Source organism: Berghia stephanieae, chromosome 4 (genome assembly GCF_034508935.2).
Source record: "Berghia stephanieae isolate SIO BIC M18660-M18661 chromosome 4, UCSD_Bste_1.3, whole genome shotgun sequence".
In the NCBI taxonomy this organism is placed as follows: domain Eukaryota; kingdom Metazoa; phylum Mollusca; class Gastropoda; order Nudibranchia; family Aeolidiidae; genus Berghia; species Berghia stephanieae.
Window position 1 is genome coordinate 91215475 of NC_088363.1, and position 27027 is coordinate 91242501.

At 34.6% G+C, this 27027-nt stretch overlaps 2 protein-coding genes across 7 annotated transcripts in view; one reads left to right on the plus strand and one right to left on the minus strand.

Annotated features, from left to right (window-relative positions):
* Positions 1-27027, minus strand: part of LOC144971558 (E3 ubiquitin-protein ligase MYCBP2-like) — a 120942-nt gene that overhangs the window by 66924 nt on the left and 26991 nt on the right. For 2 of the 6 annotated variants that reach the window (XM_078912592.1, XM_078912590.1), the window contains exons 16-37: positions 26051-26119; positions 25749-25860; positions 25025-25167; positions 23930-24034; positions 23220-23330; positions 21518-21599; positions 21132-21246; positions 19331-19421; positions 18404-18535; positions 17679-17757; positions 12064-12138; positions 11615-11784; positions 10772-10897; positions 9822-9949; positions 7518-7609; positions 7009-7143; positions 6429-6512; positions 5352-5448; positions 4031-4226; positions 3475-3749; positions 3104-3127; positions 71-301 (exon numbers count right to left, since the gene is read on the minus strand). In XM_078912592.1, the coding sequence (XP_078768718.1) occupies positions 71-301; positions 3104-3127; positions 3475-3749; positions 4031-4226; positions 5352-5448; positions 6429-6512; positions 7009-7143; positions 7518-7609; positions 9822-9949; positions 10772-10897; positions 11615-11784; positions 12064-12138; positions 17679-17757; positions 18404-18535; positions 19331-19421; positions 21132-21246; positions 21518-21599; positions 23220-23330; positions 23930-24034; positions 25025-25167; positions 25749-25860; positions 26051-26119 (2672 nt within the window). The remainder of the gene's footprint in view (positions 1-70; positions 302-3103; positions 3128-3474; positions 3750-4030; positions 4227-5351; positions 5449-6428; positions 6513-7008; positions 7144-7517; positions 7610-9821; positions 9950-10771; positions 10898-11614; positions 11785-12063; positions 12139-17678; positions 17758-18403; positions 18536-19330; positions 19422-21131; positions 21247-21517; positions 21600-23219; positions 23331-23929; positions 24035-25024; positions 25168-25748; positions 25861-26050; positions 26120-27027) is intronic. The other 4 variants (XM_078912595.1, XM_078912596.1, XM_078912593.1 and 1 more) reach the window with 3 other exon arrangements.
* LOC144971645 (uncharacterized) lies at positions 14209-16105 on the plus strand (the record flags this gene model as incomplete). Its single annotated transcript, XM_078912721.1, has 1 exon — positions 14209-16105. A coding segment is annotated over one exon (1761 nt), but the record flags the coding sequence as incomplete, so codon positions are not given.

A 27027-nucleotide genomic window follows, 5' to 3' on the forward strand; every position in this document is an offset into this window, starting at 1 on the left:
CCACTATGGGAGGTCAGGAATCCCACCCAGTTATGGCACTTTTTACACGTATGATATCGGTTAATCTCACCTCCATTCTACAAGTCATGTGACCTGCAAGCAGTGGGTAACGATGCATCTCTCCTATCCTGGCCATAGCATTTGTGTTGTCATCGAAACTCATGCTCTGACGACGAAGAACAGCCTCCGTCTCAGGTTCACAGTTGATTGGCATGATGGCTGTCAATTTGATGGCCGGGTGGCACATGGCCTCCATGACAGCAGCGAGAAGACGGCTGACTCCACTCACATTCGGACCACCCTGTTTATAGACAAAATTTGTTGTTGAAAAGTAAATATGATATGATGGAAAATTGGTTGTTAATTTGATGAAATAAATATTGTATGAATATCTTTTGAGTTGGTGGTAAAAATTAACAGCTTTGAGTATTGATGTAAAACTAATTGAATACCCACAAAAAACGATGATCATAATAATAAAAAGTCATCGTCGTCGTCATCGTAGTAGTAGGAGTAGTAGTAGTAGAAGTGGTGGTAGTGGTAGTAGTAATTGTGATAATAAAATAGTATTCAAAAAATCCAATGCCTATAACTCTTGAAAATACTTTAAAACTCATTTTCACATCGTTTAAATACAATGCTTACAGTGCATGAGAAGGTTTTAAAAAGCAGTACATGGGTTCAAGCTGGAGGACAATATAGATTTAAGACTCAGAATGGTCTTGAATAATTGGTATAATAATTAATTGAACCCATCTTGCATCTTAAGTATATAACCTAAAAATAATTTTATATATCTAATCATCTTTTGAAAAAAAAAAAAGAATAAAAAAATTAAGGAGTCAATAAAATCAGTTCCATCTCGGTTTTTTGGGTTGCCATTTTATAACTTATATAGGGGACACTCAAATTATAAAAAATTGTCGCATCGTAATACAATTCAAACAAAAAAGTCAGGAACACAGAAATATACATATACAAAAATATAATCCTGTAAAAGAAAAAAAATAAACAGAAGAATTTAAAATATTGACTTTAAATAATGCGTTGACACTATTGTCACAGTTGTCAATTTTGTCCACAGATATTTTGACATTGTGGGGTTAAATCATAAGGGTACAATTTTACACCGTCATGTGACTATAAATTTGAATAAAGTTATAAAATGAAATCACCAAACATAAATCCTATGTTTGCATCAAAAGTCAAAATAGAAATTTTCTTAAAAGAAAACAAAAGGGTAAATTGAGCAGCAAAAAACAGTGCAAAAGAACGATACATTCAGCATTGTGGAACAAAGAATACAATATACTAAAAGCTTCATTAAAAATAACAGGAAAAATTATGATGAAGCCTGAAAACAATGAACATTAAAATTTAAATACAATTCTCATGGTTGGCTACAGAATATATAAAAACCTTATTTCGAAACAGCTCATGATAAAAGAACTAAATCAACTCTTTAAGGATGGGATTAGAATTAATCAAACAATTCAAAGAGCTAAAACGGGACACAAAACAGCAGTATGTTTGGACTATTATATAATTTAATCTAGGTTTAGAGCTTGTTCTGTTCCTTGTTTTAATATGCTAGTCAAAAAAGCATAATCCTGGGAATTGTAAGGGTCATTTCCATAGATATAAACAGTCCAATTAAAATTTTTTTTTTAATCTCCAGATTGCCAAATCTGGACAGTCCCGATTGTATCAGGGCAATTGGCCACTTCCGCTTCCTTTTAGGCTATTTAAAAGGAGGAACAGTATTTTAAAGTGTGTCTGCTTAGGCCCATATGGACCAGTCTTTATACATAAAATAATCCCCCAAATGGACAAACATGCTGATACAGGAACCTTCAATCAGAACCCTCTGTCAGAACAAACTGATGGACATCCAACATGTATGCCTGCTCCCTCCCACTGATTCATCACTAGCCATATAGAGGGTACATTTCACAGAATTTCATTTTCACATTGTACCATTTAATTTCATATATGTTTTATTCTTAAATGCAATAAAGGTTTCCTCATTAATTTGGGGCTGTAATATACTTTTCTCATCTTCGTCTTTGTTACAAATACGTGACATAAACTTTTTTTTCTTCAAACAGTTAAATGCCCTATAACTTATATAGTTTCAATAATGTGTCTGCTTTAAGGGTTTTACAGTGTTTACAATATTTAATGTTTCAGCATCAGTAAAAATGAAGATGACAGAATAATTAAAAGCTTTAGCTAGCAAACACACACATTAGAAAAAGAGTGAAACATAGGGGACAAGTTGAACACACACATTAGAAAAAGAGTGAAACATAGGGGACAAGTTGAACAGAGATCGGGAATAGACCTAAGAACAGTCTTTCCTTGTCAAGGCCGAAACTGCTTTAGCTACACGACACAGCTACACGATCACCATTAAAAAGTGATGTTGTAGTGAAATGTTTACAAATAAATACATATTATAATGAAAACCTTACAATTACATTATAAATAAAGGGCGGATGATCTACGATAAAATCAATCCTGTATCCCTTTCAACCAAAGACTCCAAGAAGAGCCCAGAACAAGGCCTAATGACACAAAAGGACAAAATAGACCAACAGTAGGGACTGATGTATAACCCAACCCACAGCGCAGAAGGCCATTACAATGGAAAATTCCACCCACTGTTTACTTCAATAAAATCAAAAGTTGATTTTAAAAATTCTCAATATAATATTAATGGGTTAAATCCACTCAAAGCTGGAAGATATGACATTCAAGCAATCATATCATGTTAGTGATTAAGAATTTTAAGTATAAAAAAAAAATTAAAGCTGTGAACATTACAACAGGCCAAAACATGGCAATGCAAACAAGACAGCTGATTGCTGAATTGTTGTGTTGGTGAATTAAACGTTACTTTATCGTGTGGGATGAAACGAATAAAAGCATGACTATAAAAATCTGAAAACCCTTAGAAGCACAAAAAGCAATTAACAAAAAAATAAATAATAATAAATACATAAAAAAGCATAATCATTGATAAACTGTGCTGAACAAAACACAAAAAAAGCAATAACAAAATGAATGATATGCTTTGACACATATATTTGTAAATACAAACCTTCTGCCCTGGGTTTTTCAATATCTGATTGGAGTGGAACCGTATTAAAAGATTAATGTAGTAGAGATGATCAAAGGAAAAAAAGAGGAAAAAATGAATAAAGAAAAAAAATTAACATAAGTATTATATTCATACTGAAATTCTAGAAGTACGAGTTTTTAAAATGATGTGCAACCAGATGATTTGAGAGAGAGTGGTGGGTCAAGGGAGGATTTCAAACAGTGTCATTATCAAATGTTGCAAAATCTTTATTTATTCAAGGAAAGATAGTTATGGCACATAAGCAATAAAAAAAATGCTAAAATGGATTCACTTAATATCAAATTAAAAAAAAAAATAAATAAAAAAGATAATATAAAAAAGTGACATACTGGATCCATTTTGGAGAGAAGGTCACAAAGACACCACCACTTGAGGTGGCCTGTTGGGTAAAAAGCATGAAAGCATGACCTGAAGGTGGTGTGACACTCGCTGAGTATCTCCTCACGCAGTTGACGATATTTCTTCATGCTCTGAGGCTCTGACATGGTCACATGGAATCTGGCAGAATGCAAGTCTTCAGCAAGAATTCTCCTTAATAAGTCTCTTGCATCACCCACACTTTCTGCAAGCTCGCTTGATTCTGGGGGTGTTTTCTTTTTGATAACTGATGGTGAAAAATTGTCAAACACAAAATTAAATATGCATTTAAAAAGGCTCACTTTGTAAAATTTTTTTATTTTTTTATCTTTTTATTTGGCATTTTACAATATCACAATAACAAATGAATTTGATTCACATAAAAAAAAATGTATCAATCCCTAGGTCCATATGGTCCAATAAAGATCTGCAAATGTTGTGGAAGAGAGGGGGGGGGGGGGGGGGGGGGGGGTATTTTTAAAGTCGGTAACAAAATACTAATAAGATAAAATTAGATCCAAAACTAACCTCCATCTGGGTAAATATCTGCCACATAAGTACGCAGAAGACGCAAACAGGCCCTGCAGATGAAGACGATCCGATGAAGATCTGATAGGGTCTCATCCTTCTCCATGTTTCCTTTTATAGATGAAGCATTTGGAACAGTTTGATGAAAGGCAGACCAGCCATACTCCAGTAATTTCAGCAATGCTTCAAGGCTACCCTGGTAACAAGATGGAGATGAAATTTAATATATTATGATTCTCATTTATTTCAATCAATCCTTAACTCACTCAACCCTAACACCGACTATATCCGTTGTTTACCTGGGATACTTCTTACCTATTTAATACATTTTTCTGAGACAAATTATAGGCGTAGTATCAAAGCTAATGTTTTTAGTTTTCACATGTTGATGGTAGTCGAATAAAACTATCTATGTACAGCTCAATTTTAATACATTTTTTCCAATTTTGAAAAGTGGCAAAATCTCTAGGATTGAGTGGGTTAACATGTTAAAGAAAAGAAAATCAAACCAAATGTATACAAATTATCTGTCTTAAAACTAAATATTGCCTCCAAAGATTCTACAGCAAGACTTTCAACCAATAAAATGGGTATGCTGAGTTAAAAGTCCCATCAAGACACATGCACAGAATCCAAGGTAAAAGAAACATAGAAATGATAGCTTATAGTATGTTATGGAGAGATGGTTAACAAGCAAAAAAAATTTTTTTTTTTTTCAAAATGATAAATATATCTGATTACATCCCTCTTATCAAAAGACAACAGACAGGGCCCAGATGAAACTAAATAGCCACATTCTGCAAGGACAGAAACACGGAAAGTCCTACTGATAAAGTGGGATAAAAGAGAGATCAGGGTAGGACCTATATTAAACCCTCTGGCCCAGAAGGCAGATGTTCACTAGCCCCAAGACGAAATTACCTAACCATAAATAAAGTTAATCAGGAAAACTTTGTAATTTGTAATATTTTAAAAATGCTAAATCATCTAACTTCAAAAAATTAACTATCAATTTTAATCAATTGTTCAATTGCTTTGGCAAAGATGATTGTTATAATCTGCTTTAGATTTAGATATGGAGATAAAAGCTACAATCTTGATACCCACAAAATATATTTGTAAAAAGTCAATAAATCACATCAATTACTTCTACCTTAGAAAAAATTAAACCATTCATCTATTTCTTCAATCCTTTGGTCTGTATGGTTGCAAATAGAATGAAAAGCAAATGGTAAAGATAAATTTCAAAATTGGCTAAATCTGGCCACAGAAGACTAAAACAACTCTATTCCCTCCAAACGCATACACACTCATAACCAACCTGTGAGACTGTATGAGAAAAGTCAGAACTCAAAATGTGGGCAGGATCCACTTGATCAGTTTTACGGGACACCGTGGGACTGTCTCTGGGTGGAAGTCTAAAAAATGATGAGGGCATAATTAATGGTAGTGGATAGCATGTTAAATAAGGTAATATTATAACCTTTTAACTTAAGAAATAAAATGGCCTTAAAAATCAAATCAATGGCCCTAAATGATACTTCTAAAATATTAAAAATCCTGGAAACCCAGTGGACATAAATAAAATCCCAAAATAAGCCAACCTGTTTGTACCAAATTGTGACTGCAGAACCTTTATATGGGTATGACGTTATGTATAAATGTGACATAACTATTAATAATATCAAATTATTACGATTCACATCTAGAAAAATCAATAAAGTTATCATTTTTCAGGAATGTGTTTAATTAAGGACACAAGAGAAAATTTAGAAATGAATATTCACCATAACAGACTGCTACTGATTCTGTTAATGGCTTTATTTTGGAATAGAAGGCGTTTAATCTAAAACTAAAACTGTTATATTCAAATTTTAGGGAAAGGAAATTTGTTACATCACTTTTTCAGTATTGGTTATAATTATAATCAAATAAAAAATAACCACTAAGTGAAAACATTTGAGAAAGTGGTAAAAGACAAAATATCCCTTTGATTTCATGTGGCTATGAAATTACTCAGAATTTAATTCTGACAATGAACTTTTATCTTCTTCATCAAAATCAAAATGTTCGTAATCTCCAAAAATCATGAAAATAAAATGGAAGATATTTACATGAAACTTTACAATAATATTTAACTAAATCATTTTAACTTTCCAATATTACAGAAATAAGGGTACTTGCATTGCAGTCTCCTTCCCATGAAAAAAACAAAAAACAATGTTTATTTTTAAGATGAAAGACAAAAACACTCATTAAGTGAATAACTTATGAAATGAGAAAACAAAGGAGTAAAAAATGTGAAAACAAACTGCATAATATTCATTTTTCTCTTTACTATCCATATCAATAAAGCAAGAACGTTTGAGAGAGCTGCTTTGACAAAATAAATCCTTACCGATACAAAAGTTGAGGAATTTGACCAGCATTCACATCTGTGCCATTGTTTGACAATCTTGAACTTTTAAATTTGAAAACAACTCTGAAATCAAACATATTGAACATTTTCATGCAACAGTAAGAATGACACGGGCAAATAAAAATCACACAATTGTAGAGTAATGTCTGTATTGAGAACAAACTACAGGCATAGCAATAAACCCTTTGATTTTAACCCATTCAATGGTTTTGAATTGTCATGAGGGGATGGAAAAAAGTTGTCTAATATATATCATCAACTATTACGGTTATTGGCCAGTAAAGGTCTAAATAAACTATTGAACCTGAACCTGTATTATGTCATCTAACACCCGAAGTTCCACAACACAGAGACTGCACTTCAAAAAAATAAAAAACGATTTTTAAAAAAATAATAGTATTCTCATCTTTTAAATGTTGTTGATAACATGATAGAGTCATTTTTAAAAAATGATATTATTGCATGCCATGTATATTGTGCGCCTAGAGCTATATTATATGAGACAGGTGCTCTATAAATAAATTACATTATTACTATTATGTCTCCCTTGCAAACTTACGAGTCATCCGTGTGTACTGAAGACAGACCATTGGCTCCACAGTCAGAGCTTGGTCCAGAGATGCGAGACCAAGCAACATACCAAAAGTTGGCCTGGATTGGAACTGGTTCATCAAACATCATTGCATACTTTTCTCTGTAAAGGTAAACAAAACAGTTATGGAATGCATCTTGCATTACTTCTTAAGAGAAAAACTATCTTGTGGAGACACAGTCAAATAAAATTTTTCACTTTCATATTTTTCACTGTCATCTTTTCAAAGTTAAAGAAACAATTTGAGTTCAAAGCATAATATGCATACTATTTAGGAAGAACCCACGTTTTAAGTTGGTCCATATATCCGGTAGTTTCTGTGGTATAATGGTATCGCAACTCTGCCATACAATGTTTATATTCCTCTCAAATTTAAGAGAGCTCAAAAACAGATATTTTTAACAATATGACAGCTATCAGATTAAGGAAACAGTAGATACCAACTTCTCAAACAGCTGTCCACTGCTTTAGCTCACCTTGCTCCACAAACAAATTGAGTTTCTTCTGTTTCTGCCAGTAAGTCTCCATCACCTTCATTTTCGCCTCCATCAAGACCCAACTCAAACAGCTACAAAGATGACAACATATGTTATGAATATTATGATTATTGAAACAATGATAATGATGATGACAGATCTGCCAACCTTCCCAGAACGAAAAGTGTACTCCATGATCCTAAAAGTGTATTTTTTAGAAAAAAAGTGTATTTTGTCAGCATGTGTGGAAAATAAAAGTGGGAAAAATACACAAATTTATATAAAAGCTAACATCAAACCCAAATAAAAATAAACTCTGATCTTCATCTTTCAAACATTCATTTGCAGCAATCACTAGTAATTACAAAATTATCGGTTTATCAAAAAACTAAAACTTATTGACCATTTTAAATCAGTATAAGGCTCAGAAAATAAGGATATTGCTTTCGAAACACTAAAAGAAATGACCAAAAGACCCCAAATATGTTGGTAGTATTGATGCTGTGCCTGTAGAAGAGGAGATGCTTGTTGTAGCGATGGTGCTCTAGCGGTGGTGGTGATGGATGAAGTGATGTGGTGGTGGTGGCAGTGACAATGTGTGATGGTGGTTGTAAGTGTAACAGTGGTGATGCTATGGTGGTGATGGTTTGAGATGATGATGCTGATGTCCCAAATGAAGTTGGGATGGTGATATATATCTGCCAGCCCAGTAAATCAGTTGAAGGTTTTCAGACAAAATATTTGTGAGAGTGGTCTTCAATCTAATAGAGATGACAATTTGCAGCAGTGACAAGATAATTTCCACTATGTTATCAAATGATCCATGTCTCGCTCTCTCTATCTCCCTTTTTTATAGCATTTACTACTCCTCCTCCTACTACAACTACAAACAATTCCTACAACCACTACTAGACTAGTACTATTACTACTACCACTACTACTTCTACTCCTACCACTATTACTACTAGTACTACATACTAATACTATTACTGTTGGTCAAATGATGGGAAATTCACACATATCACAGACAAGTTAAATACTTCTAGAGGATTCATTTTTAACCATTTTGTTCCTAAAGCTGCCCAGTTGGTAATGAAAAAAAAAATCACTCATACAAAATAATAAATCTTAAATAAAGATCATTAAATTTTTAAAAACAAAATAGAGTAATTTTAGTAATTACAAAGGGAAATAATCCATTTATGTTTAAGCTTGTCCGCAATACAGTTTTTAAATGAAAGCTTCATTGCCAAAGATGTTAGTTAAATTTAATTTTCACTTAAAATTTTCTATTTAACAAGTGGTAAAAGCTTAAATGTGGCCTGATGCCATTTAAAGTATAAAATAAGCTTAAATGCATAATTCTATGCAAATCCTTAAAAAGTTATGAGAAAAATATTGGTGAAAACCGGTAACATATAACTAACTGAAATGAAAACAATAGTATACTAACTGTGATGCCTCGTTCAGAAACACGGTCAACAAAAAAAAACAAAAAAAAAACAAAGAAAGAAACATGGGCAACATGTATGACATGTCATTTTCAACATCATTCATGCTTGAGAAGAAAAAAAATCAAAATATTAGAACAACAAAAATCGTATTAAATCCTTTGGAACCGTATCCTACTAAAATACGATTAATCGTACCGGTTGGCAGGTCTGTGATGATGATGATAATGATGATGATTGTTTTTGTTTTTAAGGGTTTTACGCGCTTGCAACACATTAAGGTCATATCAGCGCCAGTAAAAAGAAAATGGGATAGTAAACAGTTCTCGAATTACAATTAAAGCATCCAAGAATAAGGCAGACAAAAGGGGAATTGGTTCAAATCGGGAACATATGTAGATTCCAACAGCACACTATCAGTGTACTTAGTTTGAGATCACCTAAAAGTCTCATCCAGACACAAGCACAGGTCCCCACTAAGAGGAATACACTCAAATAATACATAAACAAAACATAATACATTACATAACAGAGAGATGATTTACAAGGAAAAAAATATCTCCCAAAACTAACATTACATTTAACTGTTTCCCTCCCAGCCAGGACAAAACCAAGTAATCTCATTCCAAGACAAAGACAGAAAGCATGTTGGAAAACAGACATAGGGGGATAGAAGACACAGTATGTACCTCCCTGCCCACTATGGAAGTCAGGAACCCCACCCAGATGATGATGATGATGATGATGATGATGATGCAATTACAACATACCGTAGAACTTATAAAATAAATATTTTTTCTCCTTTTGAGAACTTAATTCCTTTAGAAGAAAAAGAGAACATATCTTAACACACCTTGATTCTTCCCAAATATCCACCTCTTCCCCCAAAAAGTCCAAAGCCTCCCAACAAGACATCTGTGTCACTCATAAACCTGACTGCCTCCAGTGAGTGGCCAGAATAACCCCAACCTCCTCCATGACCTGAAGAGGAAAAAAAATCATGAAGCATAAGACGTTTTGTCATGGGCAAAATACTTCCACACAATGTTAAGCCAATTGCCCGACCATTTGTTATGACAGCTTTTATTTTTTCTAATGATAAATCAGATGGAATAAATTGCAAGTGTATAGACAGAACAATAACAGGAAAGAAAAAAAGAAATGTCTTGGAAATTTGTTATTAACCAGAAATAAAGCATAAGAACATGAAGAATAAAAAATTACCAACGATAAATCCTCATCTTGGCAATTACCTATTTGTCACATATAAAAAACTATAAATCTTTAAATCTTAAGGAAAAATAAAGTCTGAGGTCCAAGAATAAAACCCTGTCCAAACCAAAATGCAGAATTTCCATCTTCATTCTAATGAATTGTCACGTTTAAATGCACTAGAACTGAAGTAGTTGTTTAATTTGACCTCATATCCATTTCTTATATTTTCACCAATTTTTTCCAATGAAATTTTGTTTTAAAAAATACGAATTTGAGTGAAAAACTCAGAATTTAGCCAATTTTGGCTCCAAAAAAAATATCTGTAAATGGCGTTTTAATCTGTATAAGTGGCAAGCATAAAACCATAAGGCCCATGAAGCAGGAGTTTATCTAAGTTTCTATTGCTTGAATCAAATAGCCAATGCTTGCTCCCCTTTGGATAGGATGCTAGTCTAATAGGGTGGATAGTGGAATGAAAAAAAAACCTCAACTTCATCCTAAATAGATCTCGGCCCCTTTTGTTACCAACTGAGTGGTAGTCTAAGTGGCAAACAGATCTTAAAGGGGGTTAACTAAATAATATCTTACTTTCAAATCTGTTAACAACAGAGTAGTCCTCCTTTGTATACACTTTGCTGGTAGCTGCTTTCTCCCTTGTTTCTTCTGTCACTTGAAGTTTTAGCTTGTTGGCAATGGTTAAAGTATCCAAACAGCCTGATAGAACGGCACAAAAACAGAATCAGTAGAAGCAATATTAACTGTAAGAGTATACCGAAACTTCAGAATCAAAGTTAAGGAAATTTTGCATAGAACAAGCATCTCGTATTTGAATTATACTACAGTAAGAGGACCAAAATAAAAAGGCTTTAAAATAAGAATAATAATTACAACAGGCACTTATATCCACACACAGACTCTAAGCCTTTTACACACACACGCACACCTACTCTCTCTCTCTCTCTCTCACTCTCTCTCACACACACATATATTCAGACACACACACAAATGTCTCATTTACAATAAATACGAATGTGTAAAAATTGCTCCCCAAAAAGTAAAGATTAGATTTTTTAAAACAGCCAAACTACGTGATTCTTTCACATCTTGTGGTAGAACATTCCAAGCAGACCAAAACAAGAGAAACTCTTTTGTATTTATTTTGGTAACAAACAGCTGAGGCTCTCAACATTCTATAACTATACAGAACAGTAGGCTGGTGCTTATCCTTCAAGGCAGCATTAAACAAGAACTCCAGCTTTGAATTTAATTATATTAGCTACTGTAAGATATTGAAGAACATGAGCTCTAATTTATTGAAGGTTCTTTTCTTCATATCCACTCCTTTTACAAATTCAACAATCAATTTCTTTCCCATCCTGAGGTATATTACAAAGTTTTAAGGGCAAAAAACTAAAGTACAAAATTACTGACCAAGAATGTGTAGAGCACAGTGGGAACGTGTAGCCTGTGTTCCCATTCTGGTTGGAACTGCCAATTCAGAACTAAAAATGTCACAATAGCCAGAGTTGATGCGACGTAAATCATATGCTTCTCCCATGATTACATTGTAACAACGAATCTCTTGAGTTCTTGGATTGTATCTTGAATGAAAAATAAAAATAATAAAAGATAAAAAGTAAGTGTGCCTTTTGGTGGGGGCAAAAATGAATTTTGAAAAAAAACAAAGACAATTTTTTTAAAAGAAAGAAAGAAGAAAGAAAAAGAAAAATGTAACGAAATTAACGTCCTTTCCATTCCTGGTGAAAAATGAAATAAAGGAATTTTCACTATCATTGTAATTGCCATAGAGCACAGGTATGTAATATTTATTCCACCCAGTGCACTATTTCAGTTTTCTTACCCAAAAAAGATGCACTTACCCCCAAAGTACATCATAGACTGGATCAAGACACAAAGCTTGACAGCTAAGGTTTTCCTGATCTGGTCCAGAGAAGCTGAAAAAAATATAAAGATAAAAAATGAGATGTATAATATCCATGAATTATTTTTGTGCAATGGCTTCCATATCTGAGAGTTGTCACGCTTAGTAGAACGAGCTTAAGTCTCAATGGGAAACTAGATTTTAAGGGGGTACGCGCTGGTCGAGAGGACGGTTTTACTATGAATTCCACTAAAATTATCGAAAATGAGATTAGGGCACTTTCAGGTAATTCAACCTTTCTTTAACACACTGAAAACATTCAAAAGGCTAAATTTTTACAAAAAAGTGCTTTAAATAATTTTTTTGTGACGCAACTATCGTCTAAACGCAAAGTTTTTTCCGTCATTTTCGTCAGAATCAACGTTCGATAGTCCTTAGTAACCTGCACTGAACCCCGGCTTATTTGGTATTAGCAGAAATGTCAGGGAAAGGGCATTTCCGTTCTTTCACATTCTTTCACGTATGTGTCACAGGTCGGCGGGGAAATCGAGAAATTCCAAGCCTATTTTCCTTTCTTTGATTGGCTGAAGAGACGTCTAGGAGTTATTTTTAGTAATTACCGTCATGGAAAATTTTAGCTCACATTCCAAGACCAATCGTAACCCGGTTTTCAGTCACGTGACATAACAACGGGTACATTTCCGGAGCATTCGACTACGTTTACTTACGCTTCGATTCGAACTGATTTTTTATCATTTCATGACAAACTTCACTCCATTTACTTATTTGCAAAGTTTTATCATCATTTTCCAAAGAACCAAGAATTGGTAGATAATCATTTCGACGCCTGGATACCGCTTTAGCCAGTAAGTATGTCTATTTATTTTATTACTAGTGGAATCAGATTGACCGGTTACAGTCTCAAAGTGTGCATTCCATTCTAAAATGTAAACATTGACGATAGTAAAAGAGAATGCTGCTCGTAAATAATTCTAAAGGCTAATTTTTGTTTTAATTTTATTTTTAATACGATTATTAAGAACCATACTGTTTTCTTTGATTTACATTAGACTAGTGAAGATCATTGAGCTTGAATAAGGAGATAACTAAACGCCGATCTATAGTAGATCTTAGACAGACAGATAGACGTCGAAAGCTAACTTAGACTTGGATTACCATTGACGTCAGTGAGTTAGAACTTAGAGATTATCTAGATTGTGCTTATTTTTTTTATAACCATCATTCTACAAGAGTCTGTGTGTGTGTGTGTGTGTGGGGGGGGGGGGGGGTGCTTTCAATGCTCTGAGGTATGGTTCTCGTCTCTTGACCTAAAGGCGTTTCTTTCTTTCTGATCTATAGTTTCTGCCTTTTCACCTTTCAGTGTAGGGCCACTTTAAAGTGAAATTACTCTAGACCAAGGCATTAGCCAAGCAGGTGGTCAGCCCACTGTGACTTTTTGTTACCTTATTGTGGTAGGAATTCATTTTGCCCAGAAAGCGGCCTTTCTGCCTGCTCTTTTAATTTCTTTAATGTTTTTTTTTTTTCTTTGATCCAAAGCAATACCAGATCTGTGCTTAACTATGATTGGTAGCCAGAATTCTTATGTGTGGGTATCTTTTGTGCTTTTCAAGGCAAAACTTTGGGCTGATTCCAACACTGCTTAGCAGTAGGGGTGCAATAAAAATGTTATAATAAAATTATTTTTTTAAAACCCCTTTATTCATCCCATAGTGGAAATTATTCTCCAGGGTCTATTCCAAGGGTAGATTGGAATAACCAAGGCGTCAACCGCAGTGCTGCGCCGCAAATTGAGCTAGGGCGAGATGGCTTGCTCAAGTCCACACAGCACAGAGGCTGGTGATCGAACTCGGTACCTTTCCGGTACGAAGCAAAGACCGTAACGCTGAGCTAAGCTAACCCCCGATTTATTTATTTTATATAATATATATATATATATATATTTTTTTTTTTTTTTTTGTTTAATTTATTATGGTATATTTATATTTATTTATTTTCACAGTTTGTCATGCCTAGAGCCAAGGTTTCCACCTTCAATGCTTCCATTAGCAGCATGAAAAGGAAGTCACGGAAAGATGTTTTGAAGAAGGCAAGGGATGCGAAGAAGCAGAGATTTTTTAATGAACCAGAGCCAGCATCCACATCTTCTGTGACATCTTCGTCCCACGCAGCGACTTCCCCTTTATTTCCATCATATTTTTCTTCGCCGCAACCAACAGCTTCAGCTTCTGCTTCTTCATCATCAGCTCGTAAGTTGGATTTCTTTGCCTCTACGTCTGAGCCTGCATCTTCGTCTTCATTGGAATGTTCGACCATCGTGCAGCTGATTGTATTCCAGGATCTTGTTGATTGTCTTCTCTGCCCTTTTTGTTTCCAGTCTACGTTGGAGGTTTCACGTGATTCTTCTGTTGGTCTTGCCATTCGTCTACATTTGTCTTGTAAATCATGTTCAAAAGTTATATCGTCCTTTTATACATCTCGTAAAAAAGATAACTATTTTGAAGTTAATCGTCGTGGAGTCGCTTCATCCTTGGCTAATGGAAGTGGACAGGCTGGCTTAGCCTCATTTTGCGGCATGATGGATATGCCTGTACTACATCATAAGACCTTTCTTCGCCACCAGAAGGCCATCCACCGCCAGTTCGCCAGCTATTCGTCTCGTCTCCGTTCTGAAGCTGTTGATGTTGTTCGTCGAGCGTATCCTGAGCAGGCAGGGCAACCAATTGTTGATGTTGATGTTTCGTATGATGGTAGTTGGCACACGAGGGGACATAAATCAATGTTAGGGATAGGATGTGTGATAGAGAACAGAACAGGACTTGTAGTGGTTCTTTCTAAGTATTGCCATAAGTGTGTGACAGTAGGAGACAAGCTGAAGGGGGATAGTGATAGGTATGCAGAATTCTTGAGTGGCCATAAGGAGGAGTGTGATAGGAACCATGTAGGATCATCAGGTAGTATGGAACAGGTAGCGGCTGTGAATATGTGGAGTAGATCTGTAGAGCGGAATGGACTTAGATATAGAACAATGATTAGTGACGGGGACAGCAACACCATCAAGCAGCTAAACAATTCGGGACCGTATGAGGGGATGACAATTGAGAAGAGGGAGTGTGTAAATCATGTAGCGAAGAGACTAGGAACAGCATTGCGGAAGACTGTGGACAACAACAAGAAGGTAAAGGTAACGTTAGGAGGGAATGGAAAAGGAAAATTGACAAAGGCAAAGATCGCCAGACTTCAGAAATATTACACGCGGGCCATTAGATCAAACAGTACTGTGGACGACATGCGACGCGCAATTTGGGCTTCTTTTTATCACTGCACCTCAACCAATAAACAGCCACGCCATGAGTACTGCCCAGAAGGAATTGATTCTTGGTGCTTCTACATGAAAGCCAAGGCTAATGGTCTGCCAGCACCTGACCACGACAGACATATGACCACATTTATTCTACCGACTGTAGCAGAACACATCCATGACGTTTATGTTAGATTGACTGATGATGATTTGTTGGGGAGATGTTTATTTGGAATGACTCAGAATGTAAATGAAAGCATCCATGCTTTGATTTGGTCTAGGTGTCCAAAACATGTGTTTGTAGGGAGACAGCGTTTGGAAATTTCATGTGGGATTGGAGTAGGAGAATTCAACAAGGGAGCAAAGGCATCGCAGGATTTCATTTCGGCAATAGGACTTAGTGTGGGACGACATTTTGTGGAGCATGCGACTAAAAGGGACAATGTTAGGATAAAGAATGCAGACAGAGCAGGTGAATTTGTCTTTAAAAGGAAAAGGGAGATGAGGAGGTTAGCACAGACAAGGGAGGAAGAACGTTTACATCAACTGGAAGGCGGTGAGCAGTATGCTGCAGGCGGCTTCTGATTGCGGAGTCCCAGACGACACGTGACATTGGATGGATTACCTCAAACGGATAAGTACCATTTTTATAAATTCATAACTAATTGTATCTTTTTTCCACAGGAGAATGATTCTTGGGTCTAAAACAACACAGTTTAGGGGGTTCATGACACTATATTTTGTATAATCTACGAGAATGTTCGTTTTTTCCCATTTTCTCAAAATGTCATTTTCTTAGGGGTGGGATAGCAGGGAACAAGATTTCTCAAAAACTGTCTATTCAATTTCTTTTTCCTTTCACACACTTGTGTGTTTATAGTGTGGCTACATTATGTCAGAGGCTTTTGGCAATATAAGCATTATTTTTTTAGATATGGGGGTCCAAAGAGGGTAAAAACTGCGAAAAAGGAAAAATTTTCACAGTTTTACGGATTGAAGACTTCCGGATGCTATAAAATCTTTACTAGGATAAGAATAGAAAAATCCCTCTGACATAATGTAGAGCAGTATTAAAGACACCTACATAGCAAGTTTCAGTGAAATTGAATAGACACTTTTTGAGAAAAGTTGTTCCCAAAATCTGAAGTTTTCGGGGCGGGGTACCCCTAAAATGCCACCTCATACACACCGATAGTGGAAATTATTCCAAAAAGTCTTTAGAAATATGCTTGGACACACATAATACTGCAGAAAAAGCATTGAAAAGATCATTTTTGATAAAACTTAATAAAATTGTCCTTATTGTGACAGTACCCCCTTAAGGCAACCATGAGTTGTTTATTTTCAAACTTGTTGTTAGGCTATCTTGTGTTGACAACCCCTCTAGGTCGTCCTATGAATACTACTCACCATGGTATTATAAACCATGGCAGGCCACAAATCGTCACTAGCCATTCTTCACACAATGCTGGGTTGGTTGTGTGAGAAACGTTCAGGGCCAGAAGACAGCAAGGCATAGTGCAGGGTGACCAAAATCATTGCATAGAGAAGTCAGATCTATGCAATGTGTCCGATCTAAAAGAGATCAATAAAATCATAGAACAGAGAAGTCAGATCTGTTACTATGCATATGTGTCCCAATAAAGTATAACACAGATAAGGCCGAAACTGTGATAAACAATATTCAATACTGACAGGTTTGGTGACAAATTTTTTAAAAGCGACATATGTCGTAAGATCACATCTCTAAAAAAGTGTGATAATATATGATGCCCTTAATACTTGTAAAGTCAAATATCTATCCAGATACAAAGGGATAGTGCAATGTCTTGTGCTTAAATATGTTTGAGATCCACGGTTGTTCTCAATATTTGCTAAGTTCGTATTCAGTCAAACGTGAAGAAGTACCCCTACTACACATCTTCTTCACGAGAAACAAGAACAATGCAGTTACAAGAAAACAAGAGCAAACTTGAGACAACAACAAGACAAGATTTGTTTGCGTATATTGTATTGTCAAAACCTTTTCATTTTATTTTGACATTTTCTTATTTTTAAAATAAAGTTATAATTTAATTAAATCAGGAGACTTGTTTTATAATTTAAAGCTATACTTTTGTGGGGACCTTTTGTAATATTATTAGTCCGATTGTAGTTGGAAGTATCTTTATACCTTAATATCAATGAACTGGTGACAGGAGTGAAAGAGCATTAATTCAAAGTTTTTTAAAATTCATCAATCAACAGTAAAAAAATATTAAATTGTGGATCAATATTAGCATGGTTTATATTACCTTTTGCAGCTCCCATCCGATTTACTAATCATTAGACATTTCATGTCTCCCACTGTGTCCTCTTCCCTTGATATGAGGCCTGTCAATAAAAAAGTTTATACTTAATATCATATAGGTACCTAATCAAAGTTTTATATTTTTAAAAAGGTTTGCATAAATCTTTGCATTACAAGTATCTGAAAAAATAATCATAAAAAATTTGAAAGGAAAATAAAAGGTAAAGAAGATCCAAATACAAATCAAGAGGGTACATGTAAAAAACCTGAGATTTGCATGACAAATGAGGAAAAAGACCTTTATCTTTTCACCTGACTCAAGTTACTTATAGATAGATTGAAGTTGACGTCACTCGGGTATTTGTTATTGTTTTATGCCATCCGCGTTTATGAGTAATGCTCACTGAACTGTATTAACTTGACTATAAACGTTCATGGATACACAAAGTTTTGTGTGTTGGTCCGTTATACTTCCGGATGGCAATGTTATGAGCTTCTTAGCCATACTATCTATACTATACATATGTCACAAAGATTTACTTTAAAGTGAGAATGGAATTCGCATACAGAATCCTAACCTGGCAGAATAAAAAATTGTACAACAAAATATTGACTGCTGCAGTTTTTGAGATAAAAATTAAACTGAGCAGCATGGTTGATAGTGGTAGATATTATTGTCCAAATGTGGACTGCTGAGAGCTATGTATATACATTAACATTCTTTCTTACCAATGCAAGTTTTACTTGCAAAGAATTTAGATCGAGTGAGATTCTGGGCGTTGATTAGCAATTCATCAATCCTCATGATAGTCTGGTCTCCACTTGCTCCAATCCACGTTGCTCGCCTTCCAAATTTAGCACCTGAAAATTATTTGTTCATTAGTATATTTCCTAATAACTAGTCATTTGAGTTTGCTTGCAGCATTTTTAGGTTGTATTAGCATGTTAGATGGAAAGATGGCACATTGTACTTAGAAAGTTAGAGTTGGCATTGGCCTGCAACACTCTCAGGTTCACAAACTTTAGAAAAAATTATGACCAAATCAAACCAGCCATATGTCATAGGGATGCCAGCATGGAATCCCCACTACAACACGGCACATTCAGGGACTCTCTTTTGCTCAGACTTTTTCCCCATTACAGAAAGACACACACACTACCAGTATTCCAATAAACCGCTCATCCATATAAGCTTGATTACAGATTGAATAGAATACCAAACACATTCTTAAACGAAACGATATTGCACAAAAATGAATAAAATAGTATTTTAAAAATTATGAACAAGGGTGATTTTGGGCTCAAACGCTCAAACCCCTTCTTGAACAACCACAATACAATAAAAACAGTAATATATTACATACAGTGAGTAAAGACAGAAAAGACAGGTGTCTTATCCTGATGACTCCTATTGTCTTTCTGGATTTTAAGTGCCTTCCTGTTGATATTATTGTTGGCTGAATAAGGTTTTGAGCTAGCAACGCTCCTTTTTGACTATTTCGTTCTTTTTTTCATAACTACGTTCATTTTGTTAAACATTGTTTCTTGTCCACAATAATGCAGTACTCACTTAAACTTTTACAATAAAAATAAAACTGTGAATAAACTGAGATCATGACAAACAATTATACATTTATTCATTATTTATAAACTTACCAACACCAGGGACAGGACCAGGCAAAGCAAACCAAGAGCTATTTTTGACCTGTGCAAATTCATCCAATCCGCTTCGCCCAAGAGCTCCTTTCTGTAAGGACAATAATAAAGCAAGAATGAATGTGTGTGTGTGTGTGTGTGTGTGTGTGAGAGAGAGAGAGAGAGAGAGAGAGAGAGAGAGAGAGAGAGAGAGAGAGAGAGAGAGAGAGAGAGAGAGAGAGAGAGAGAGAGAGAGAGAGAGAGAGAGAGAGAGAGAGAGAGAGAGAGAGAGAGAGAGAGAGAGAGAGAGAAGAGAGAGAGAGAGAGAGAGAGAGAGAGAGAGAGAGAGAGAGAGAAGAGTAGAAGATGAGAAGAGAGAGAGAGAGAGAGAGAAGAGATGAGAGAGAAGATGAGAAGAGAGAATGAAGAACGAGAGAAGAAGAAAGAGAGAGAAGAGGAAGGAGAGCCGAAGGAAATAATGAAGAGAGAGAGTGAGAGAGTGAGGAGTGAGGAGGAGAGGAGAGAGGAGAGAGAGAGAGAGGAGAGAAGAGAGGAGGAGAGAGAGAGAGAAGAGAGAGAGAGAGAGAGAGAGAGAGAGAGAGAGAGAGAGAGAGTTCATCGCATCAAGGTTAATTTTGTTCATTCACTCCTTAGAAATAATATTTCTTCCAACACTAAGTAGAATTATAATTCTTAAACAATCTGTTTGCACCCTATTTTACCTTCAATAATCTAATTCATAAGAAATGAGTAAATAAAGGTCTTTCTATCATGAAGGAATATATTATATAAAATACAGCCTGCAGTTTAATTGTATTTCCTTTTCCTATAAACCAATCCTTTGGCAAATCAGTCTGCTATAAAACACCAAAGTCATCTAACAAGCGGAGTTCTCCATTTTTGTCGTTAAGTCCTTAATCAGGTTTTTTATTTATTTTTTTTGTTTTTTGTTTTTTGTTTTTTTAAAATCCAGTATAACTTAGGTATGCCATTGTTTCTTTTTTTCTGCTGGTTTCTAAGTTGAGTCTCTTCTTGGAAACCTCCATTTCCATAAAATATCAGACATCTCTCGCATACCAGATCATTTCATTACTTCTTATCCTGTCTAAATACAACAAAGCTAAAAAAAAATGTCATGAGGCCCTTCCTGAGGAATGTGTGTAGATGCTGTCTGTTTTTAGCATACACAAGCCATGTTACATAATCATATAGTAAAGCATGTATGATTGTGGTATTATATATTTACAATTTTGTTCCTGTGTTCAGATAGTTGTTGAAATCATTACGGCTGTCATTTATCTCAATGCAATACTTGCTTTTGATTTCTTCGCTTGCAATTCCATTACTTCTGATTCTACTTCCAAATTAGTAAATGAATTGGTTACTTACAGATTCTTCAATTATTTATTGAATCATTTCATAGTTGAGGCACATGTGATTTCAAATTTCTTTGAATTGGATCTTATGCTGACCTTAATAAAATTGTTCTTAGCCTCCTCTGTGTACCGTTCCAGTTCATTTGATTTATATATATATCCCATACCGTTTTCTTTCCAACAATAGTTAACACCTTCTTGAACTGACATCATATCTTGCTTCAAATAACCTAAAGCCACTTCACTATCACTGCTCTCTTGTGAAAATGGTTATGCCTGCTGCTATACATATATATACAATATATATATATATAATTATATATATATATATATATATATATATTATATTATATAATATATAATATATAAACAAAATACATTATATAGATTAAGAAAATCATGGTCTGGAACAAATTCAATTTTACGGTTTAAGATCCAACTCTAACCTGATGATCACCACAAGTGTAGACTTGTCCACTTGACAACAAGAAAACTGAGTGGTGGCTACCTGCTGCCATCATTGTGACAGGAAGTGGCAACGGCACTTTGGAAGGATGACCCCTTGAATGAAAAAGAAAAGGTGTGGGTGGGGTTGGGAGATTGGGAAGGAATTGATTTATATCAGATTCTATTAACTTACAAGAGGATAATAATTAAGTAGCATGACTTAATGATTCAGAAAATTGGTGTTTCTATATTAATGTCATTTGCGTTAGTGAATAAGTAACATTCTGTTGACACTAAAAAATTTATATTGAATCAATTAATAATAATCTTTTATTTTTCAACATATTGTTCCAACTGACTTAAACAAAGATACAGATACACTTACCGAGTTTTGTTATCTCCTTGTCCAAGCTGCCCATTCCCATTACTACCAAAGGCATAGACATCGCCATTTTGAAGTAGAACCACTGAAATTAATATCAAGGTTTGGTATATTTCAAGAAAAATGTTGCATTATTCAACAAAGAACTGTCTTCACCATAAAACTTATTTATCATTCGTTTCCATGCAATATTATAATACATCTGATTCAAAATAACAAGGTTAAAAAAATAAATTTTTCATAAACTGAATCAAATGAGAACATTGAAAATTAGTCATATTCAAGGCAGAGTAAACGTAAAAGTAAAGTATACACACAATAAACATTGAAAAGTCAAGTGTTAAAAAATGTCAATAACAGCAGATATACACTTAAATCACTCCTCAAATTTTTATTTAACCAATACTCTAATACTTAAGGATACAAAATATATTAATCCATAATCAAACACGGGAAGATAACATGTAAAATCTTCTAATAATGGAACAACAGACTTCATAACTTTTCAGAAACAAATTCGGAAAAGTTTGGGGGAAAATTTGGGATTTGAAAGAAGTTGACGTGATAATGGTTTTTCTGAAAGAGTAAATACTGTCAAAAATCGTGGATACAGATGGAATTTAGGGAAATCAGGAATGAGGACGAGTATTAGGAATTCCCTGATAAAACTGAAAGAGTTGGCAGGTCTGGAACATTTCGGGGTTATTTAGGGTTTTTTTAAAGGGTTTTACGGCGCTTGCTCAACACATTTACATCATATCAGCGCCAGTAAAATGTAAGAATATAGGATAGTAAAAAGTTCTAGAATTACAATTAAAGCACCCAAGAAAAAGTAAGACAAAGAGGAATTAGTTCAGATAGGGAACAGATGTAGACTCCAAGAGCACACTATCAGTGTACTTAGTTTGAGATCACCTAAATGTTTCATCCTGCCACAAGCACAGGTCCCCACTAAAATACTAACATAGTACAGACACTTAAGTGTAGAGTTTGTTTTTTGTTTGTTTTTAAGGGTTTTACGGCGCTTGCAACACATTTAGGTTATATCAGCGCCAGTAAAAAGGAAGAAAATGGGACAGTAAAAAGTTATAGAATTTCAATTAAAGCACCCAAGAAAAAGTAAGACAAAGGGGAATGGGAACAAATAGGGATCAGATGTAGATTCCAAGAGTATACCACCAATGTACTTAGTTTGAGATCACCGAAAAGTCTCATCCAATCCAGACACAAGCACAGGTCCCAACTAAGAGGAATACACTCAAATGTTTACAAATCATATAATATAATATGTAAACTAAACATAATACAATGCATAACAGAGAGATGATTTACAAGGAAAAAAATATCTCCCAAAACTATAACTATACATTCGACTGTTTCCCTCCCAGCCAAGGAGCTCCAGCAAGGATCAGCACAAAACTAAGTAATCTCATTCCAAGACAATGACAGGAAACAATTGGGAAACGGGTATGGGGGGATAGAAGACGCAGTATGTACCTCCCTGCCCACTGGAGGTCAGGATCCCCACCCAGTAAGTGTAGAGTATTGCCTCACTCTGCATACAATTCATGAATGCCTAATCACATAACTTACTGATGCAAAGAAAAGAAAAACATGCTGTTTAAAAGAAACAAATAATTAATAATAATAATACTAAAAATTATTTTTTTTAAAATCAATAATAATAATAATTATAATAACTTACAAGTGTGATGTAGACCTGCAGCAACTTGAATGGCAGAGCTCACAAAATTGATTTCAGCAGGAGGGAGACTGACTAACTTGGGTAGTTCAACTTCAATGTCATAACTGCCCTCTAGATAAGGAATTTTTTTTAAAAAAGCATTCAACTAATCAATACCTTTTGAGTCATTTTATACATATATACATATCACTGTTTAAACAATATAAATTGAATGATCCTCAGCAAAATACATACAGGTGGACAATAAACAAATATGTCTAAGAATATGCATTTTTTACATAAGTCTGGCAGCACTGGAGCAGTCAAATGATTTAAACACATGTGTTAAGTGTTATTGCAGATGACCCCACTGTTTTTTTCATTTTCTTCTCAAAATCACCTCTCTTGAAATACGAATAAATGTGGAAAAAAAATATTATTCATGAGTCATAGTATAGTCTCTTTACTATTTGTTTAAAAGTTAAGATAATCAGTTGAAAAAAAAAAAAGGTGCATTTTGTCTTGACAATTTTATACTCAAAACATTGTTTTCCGTGCAACTTTGTGTTTGATTTTCTCGACTGCATTATAAACTGGATTATCAAGTTAATGGCATAGGTCATAAAATTCCATCTGGGGATTGATTGAATAAAATATATTTTACAGTAAGAGAGATTTGAAAAGTTAAATAAAACTATTTACAAGTTAAAAGCCTTGGTTTTTTTTCTTACCCTTCTGCTTTCTTTCTTTGGCCAATTTTTGTGCTTGTCTCAGTTGAATTTTGTCCGGTTTTCTTCCTTCAGTCTGATCTTGCACCCCTGCCCCTGCTCCTCCTTCTGTAAATTATAAATTTCACAGACGGTAATAAGCTTGTGTCTGATAACATTTAGTAGCACAAAGTGCGGCTATGTGGTCTAGTGGTATGATACTCGCTTTCGGATCAGAAGGTCCTGGGTTCGAGCCTCGGGCTCGGCGCATAGTTGAGTCCTTGGAAAAGACTCTTTACTCACATTCTCTCACCGTACTCAGGTGTAAAATGAGTACCTGGCTGTTAACAGCATTGTCTTCGTCTGAAAAATTGTAATATTGCCTAACAGGCTGCATGTCCCGTCCTATATGTTAAATGTTGCTGTTGACCAAGGACCCCTTGTAAAGCGCTTTGAGCACATTTAGTGGATATTACGCTATATAAAAGCTCAGTTTTTTATTTTTTTTTTAGCACAAATGAATAAAAAACATCTAACAGATCATGCTGTCCCGTTATTGTTGGACTGGGGATCTACTCTTCACCCAGGATCCATCTCAATCCCTTTGTATGTGGATCCAATGCTCTTCAAACTCAGCAATTGGGACCTGAACAAATTAATAAAGGACTTAATTTAATGTTCATCTTTCTCTCACCCAATTTCAAGCACTTCTTGATCTTTAAATTCGTTTAAAAGTAAATAAATTCCATCCATTAGATTAAGACTACTCGATGTGCATGTAATATTATTATTGCAACTGAATTATTACAACTTTTTATTAAAATAATACACCATACACATGAGTTCAGCCATTGAGAGAAGGGAAAGAAGCAATTTATTACATTTTTCACAACTTTTTGACTTAAAGGATTTTTTATTGTGACCCAACTCATCAATCTAGTATTATGTCAGAATGATCTAGATGAAGAAAATTGATTTCAAAAACAATTAACACGATCAGAATTACAAAACAAACATTAATAGCACAATGTTGCAGGTGTAAAAATGAAAGAAAGTTAATTATTTCTTATAGCTTAGACATTGAAATCTATCTGATCAAACTGACTACTCAAGACTTACGAACAACATCCAGGAGTCCTCTTTCATCGAGTTCATTGACTCCAAGTTTCTCTTCAGCACAAACTCGACACACTCCACAATCAGTGCAGCCAGAATCACCAGCACCACAACCACAAGGCCTGTCGGAGAACAATTTTTTTTTTCTTCATTAACAAAATAAGTGAAGCAGTACTCTTATGATTATCATATGTCAGTGAAACGTGTGTCTCAGGTATGATAAAAGGAATGGATGCAATTTTGACAGCTTCAATACACAAAAAAAACTTGGGGAGCAGTGAACTATTTTTTTTTTCTTTGGTTTAATTAAAAATAATCAAAATTTTCACATTAAAATTTTTTTATTTATTTAGGGATGGGGGTGGGGGAGGAGAGGTATTTTTGTCTTTTATGATGTCAGATTACAGTACAGATTAAATATTAAATATCAAGTGCTGTTCCATTCATCAAAGCCTGTCACACAGTCCCAAGGTATAGAGATGATACTGTTAGCACACATAATGGACAGACAACATTCAATATTGCCAAACCTCAAACATTAAATATAATGAAAAGTATTCTAAGGAATACAAATAAAAACTGGAGTCTTGGATGAAGGAATATATGCGATATAATAAACAAATTAAATTATTGATAATTATTTTTTTCCTCAACTCATGTTCATTTCCAAGTCCAAAACCAGCACACATTATTACCTCAAAAAAAAAAAAAAAGATATAATACTCACATTCCAGGATTCCTGTCTTTTCTGCTACTGTTGACACAGCTTACACCATAGCCAGTGCATTCACGGCAGATGGAGCAAATCATACAAACCTCTTGAGACCACTTATGTTTTCCTTAAAGGGGGAAAAAAAAAAGAGAAAACATGATTGTAATAATCGCTGGTGAGTTTTTAGAATGAGCACTTTTAATATAATTAAAAGGCAACCTAATATCAAGAATGAAAAAAGTAAAACTATTGTTTGTCTGAACAGTCGGTTATGACAGACCTGAAGTGAAATTAAATTGTACAGAAAGAACTCAAACCTGGGGCACAAAGATTGTCATCTACTTCATTTTCTTCTTCATCTTCAATCATGGCAATGTTGTTTGTGGCTGAAATTAAATAAATAGAAATTATATTCAAACACAATGTGTCAAATTGATCTATAGAACAGTAAAGTTGGTGCAATAAAATAAACAACATCACATGACCATTTTAGAAGCACGTGGCAAAACACATGTTCCTGGCTTTGACAGCTCACCTTCCAATGTAAATTATAGAAAAAAATAACCATTAAAAAATGTCTGTTAGGTGGCAAAAGAAACACATATTCATAAATACTCGATCACGCGTCAAATAATATCTAAATATTGATTTTTTATTAAACAAATGGTAAAATTTATCAAAAATTACTGTCGGTCTATTTTTAGACCACGGTCAAGATTATTCACCAAAATCAATGCGCTTGTGTGAACAAAACAAGAACTATTTGAAATCTGGTTTTCGGAATAATTTAGCCATATACAAAGAATTTAACTAAATAACAATTTTATTTGTACGTGTTTGTTTTTAACTGAATGTGTATTATCTACAATTTGAACGACAAAAACGGGAGACCTGTTTGTCCGGCTGCTAAAGTTCCTAATCACCAGCAAAGAATGGCAGTCCAACTCATGCAAAGGTAAGATTCCAATTTCAGTGTTTGAGTTTGTAATTTGTATCGATTGGTTTTGAGAGCAGGAAACGATTTAGTTCAATGTTAATCCATAATAGCGTTCGGGTATTTAACTTTGGATGTCTCACCGGCATAATTTTAGAATGCGTTGTTTATTTGTTTTCATTTCACTTCGCAATTTGACTGTCACTGTCAGTGTCAGTCATTACAGTACAGCTTCACTCGCCGATTCTCACTTACAGAGTTTACGTTTCCTTCACTTATGTCTGCTTCATGCTCATTCAGTGAGTGATTCGAATACTGTGTGAGAGAAAACACTTTTCGTAATTTATGACATTTTATGGG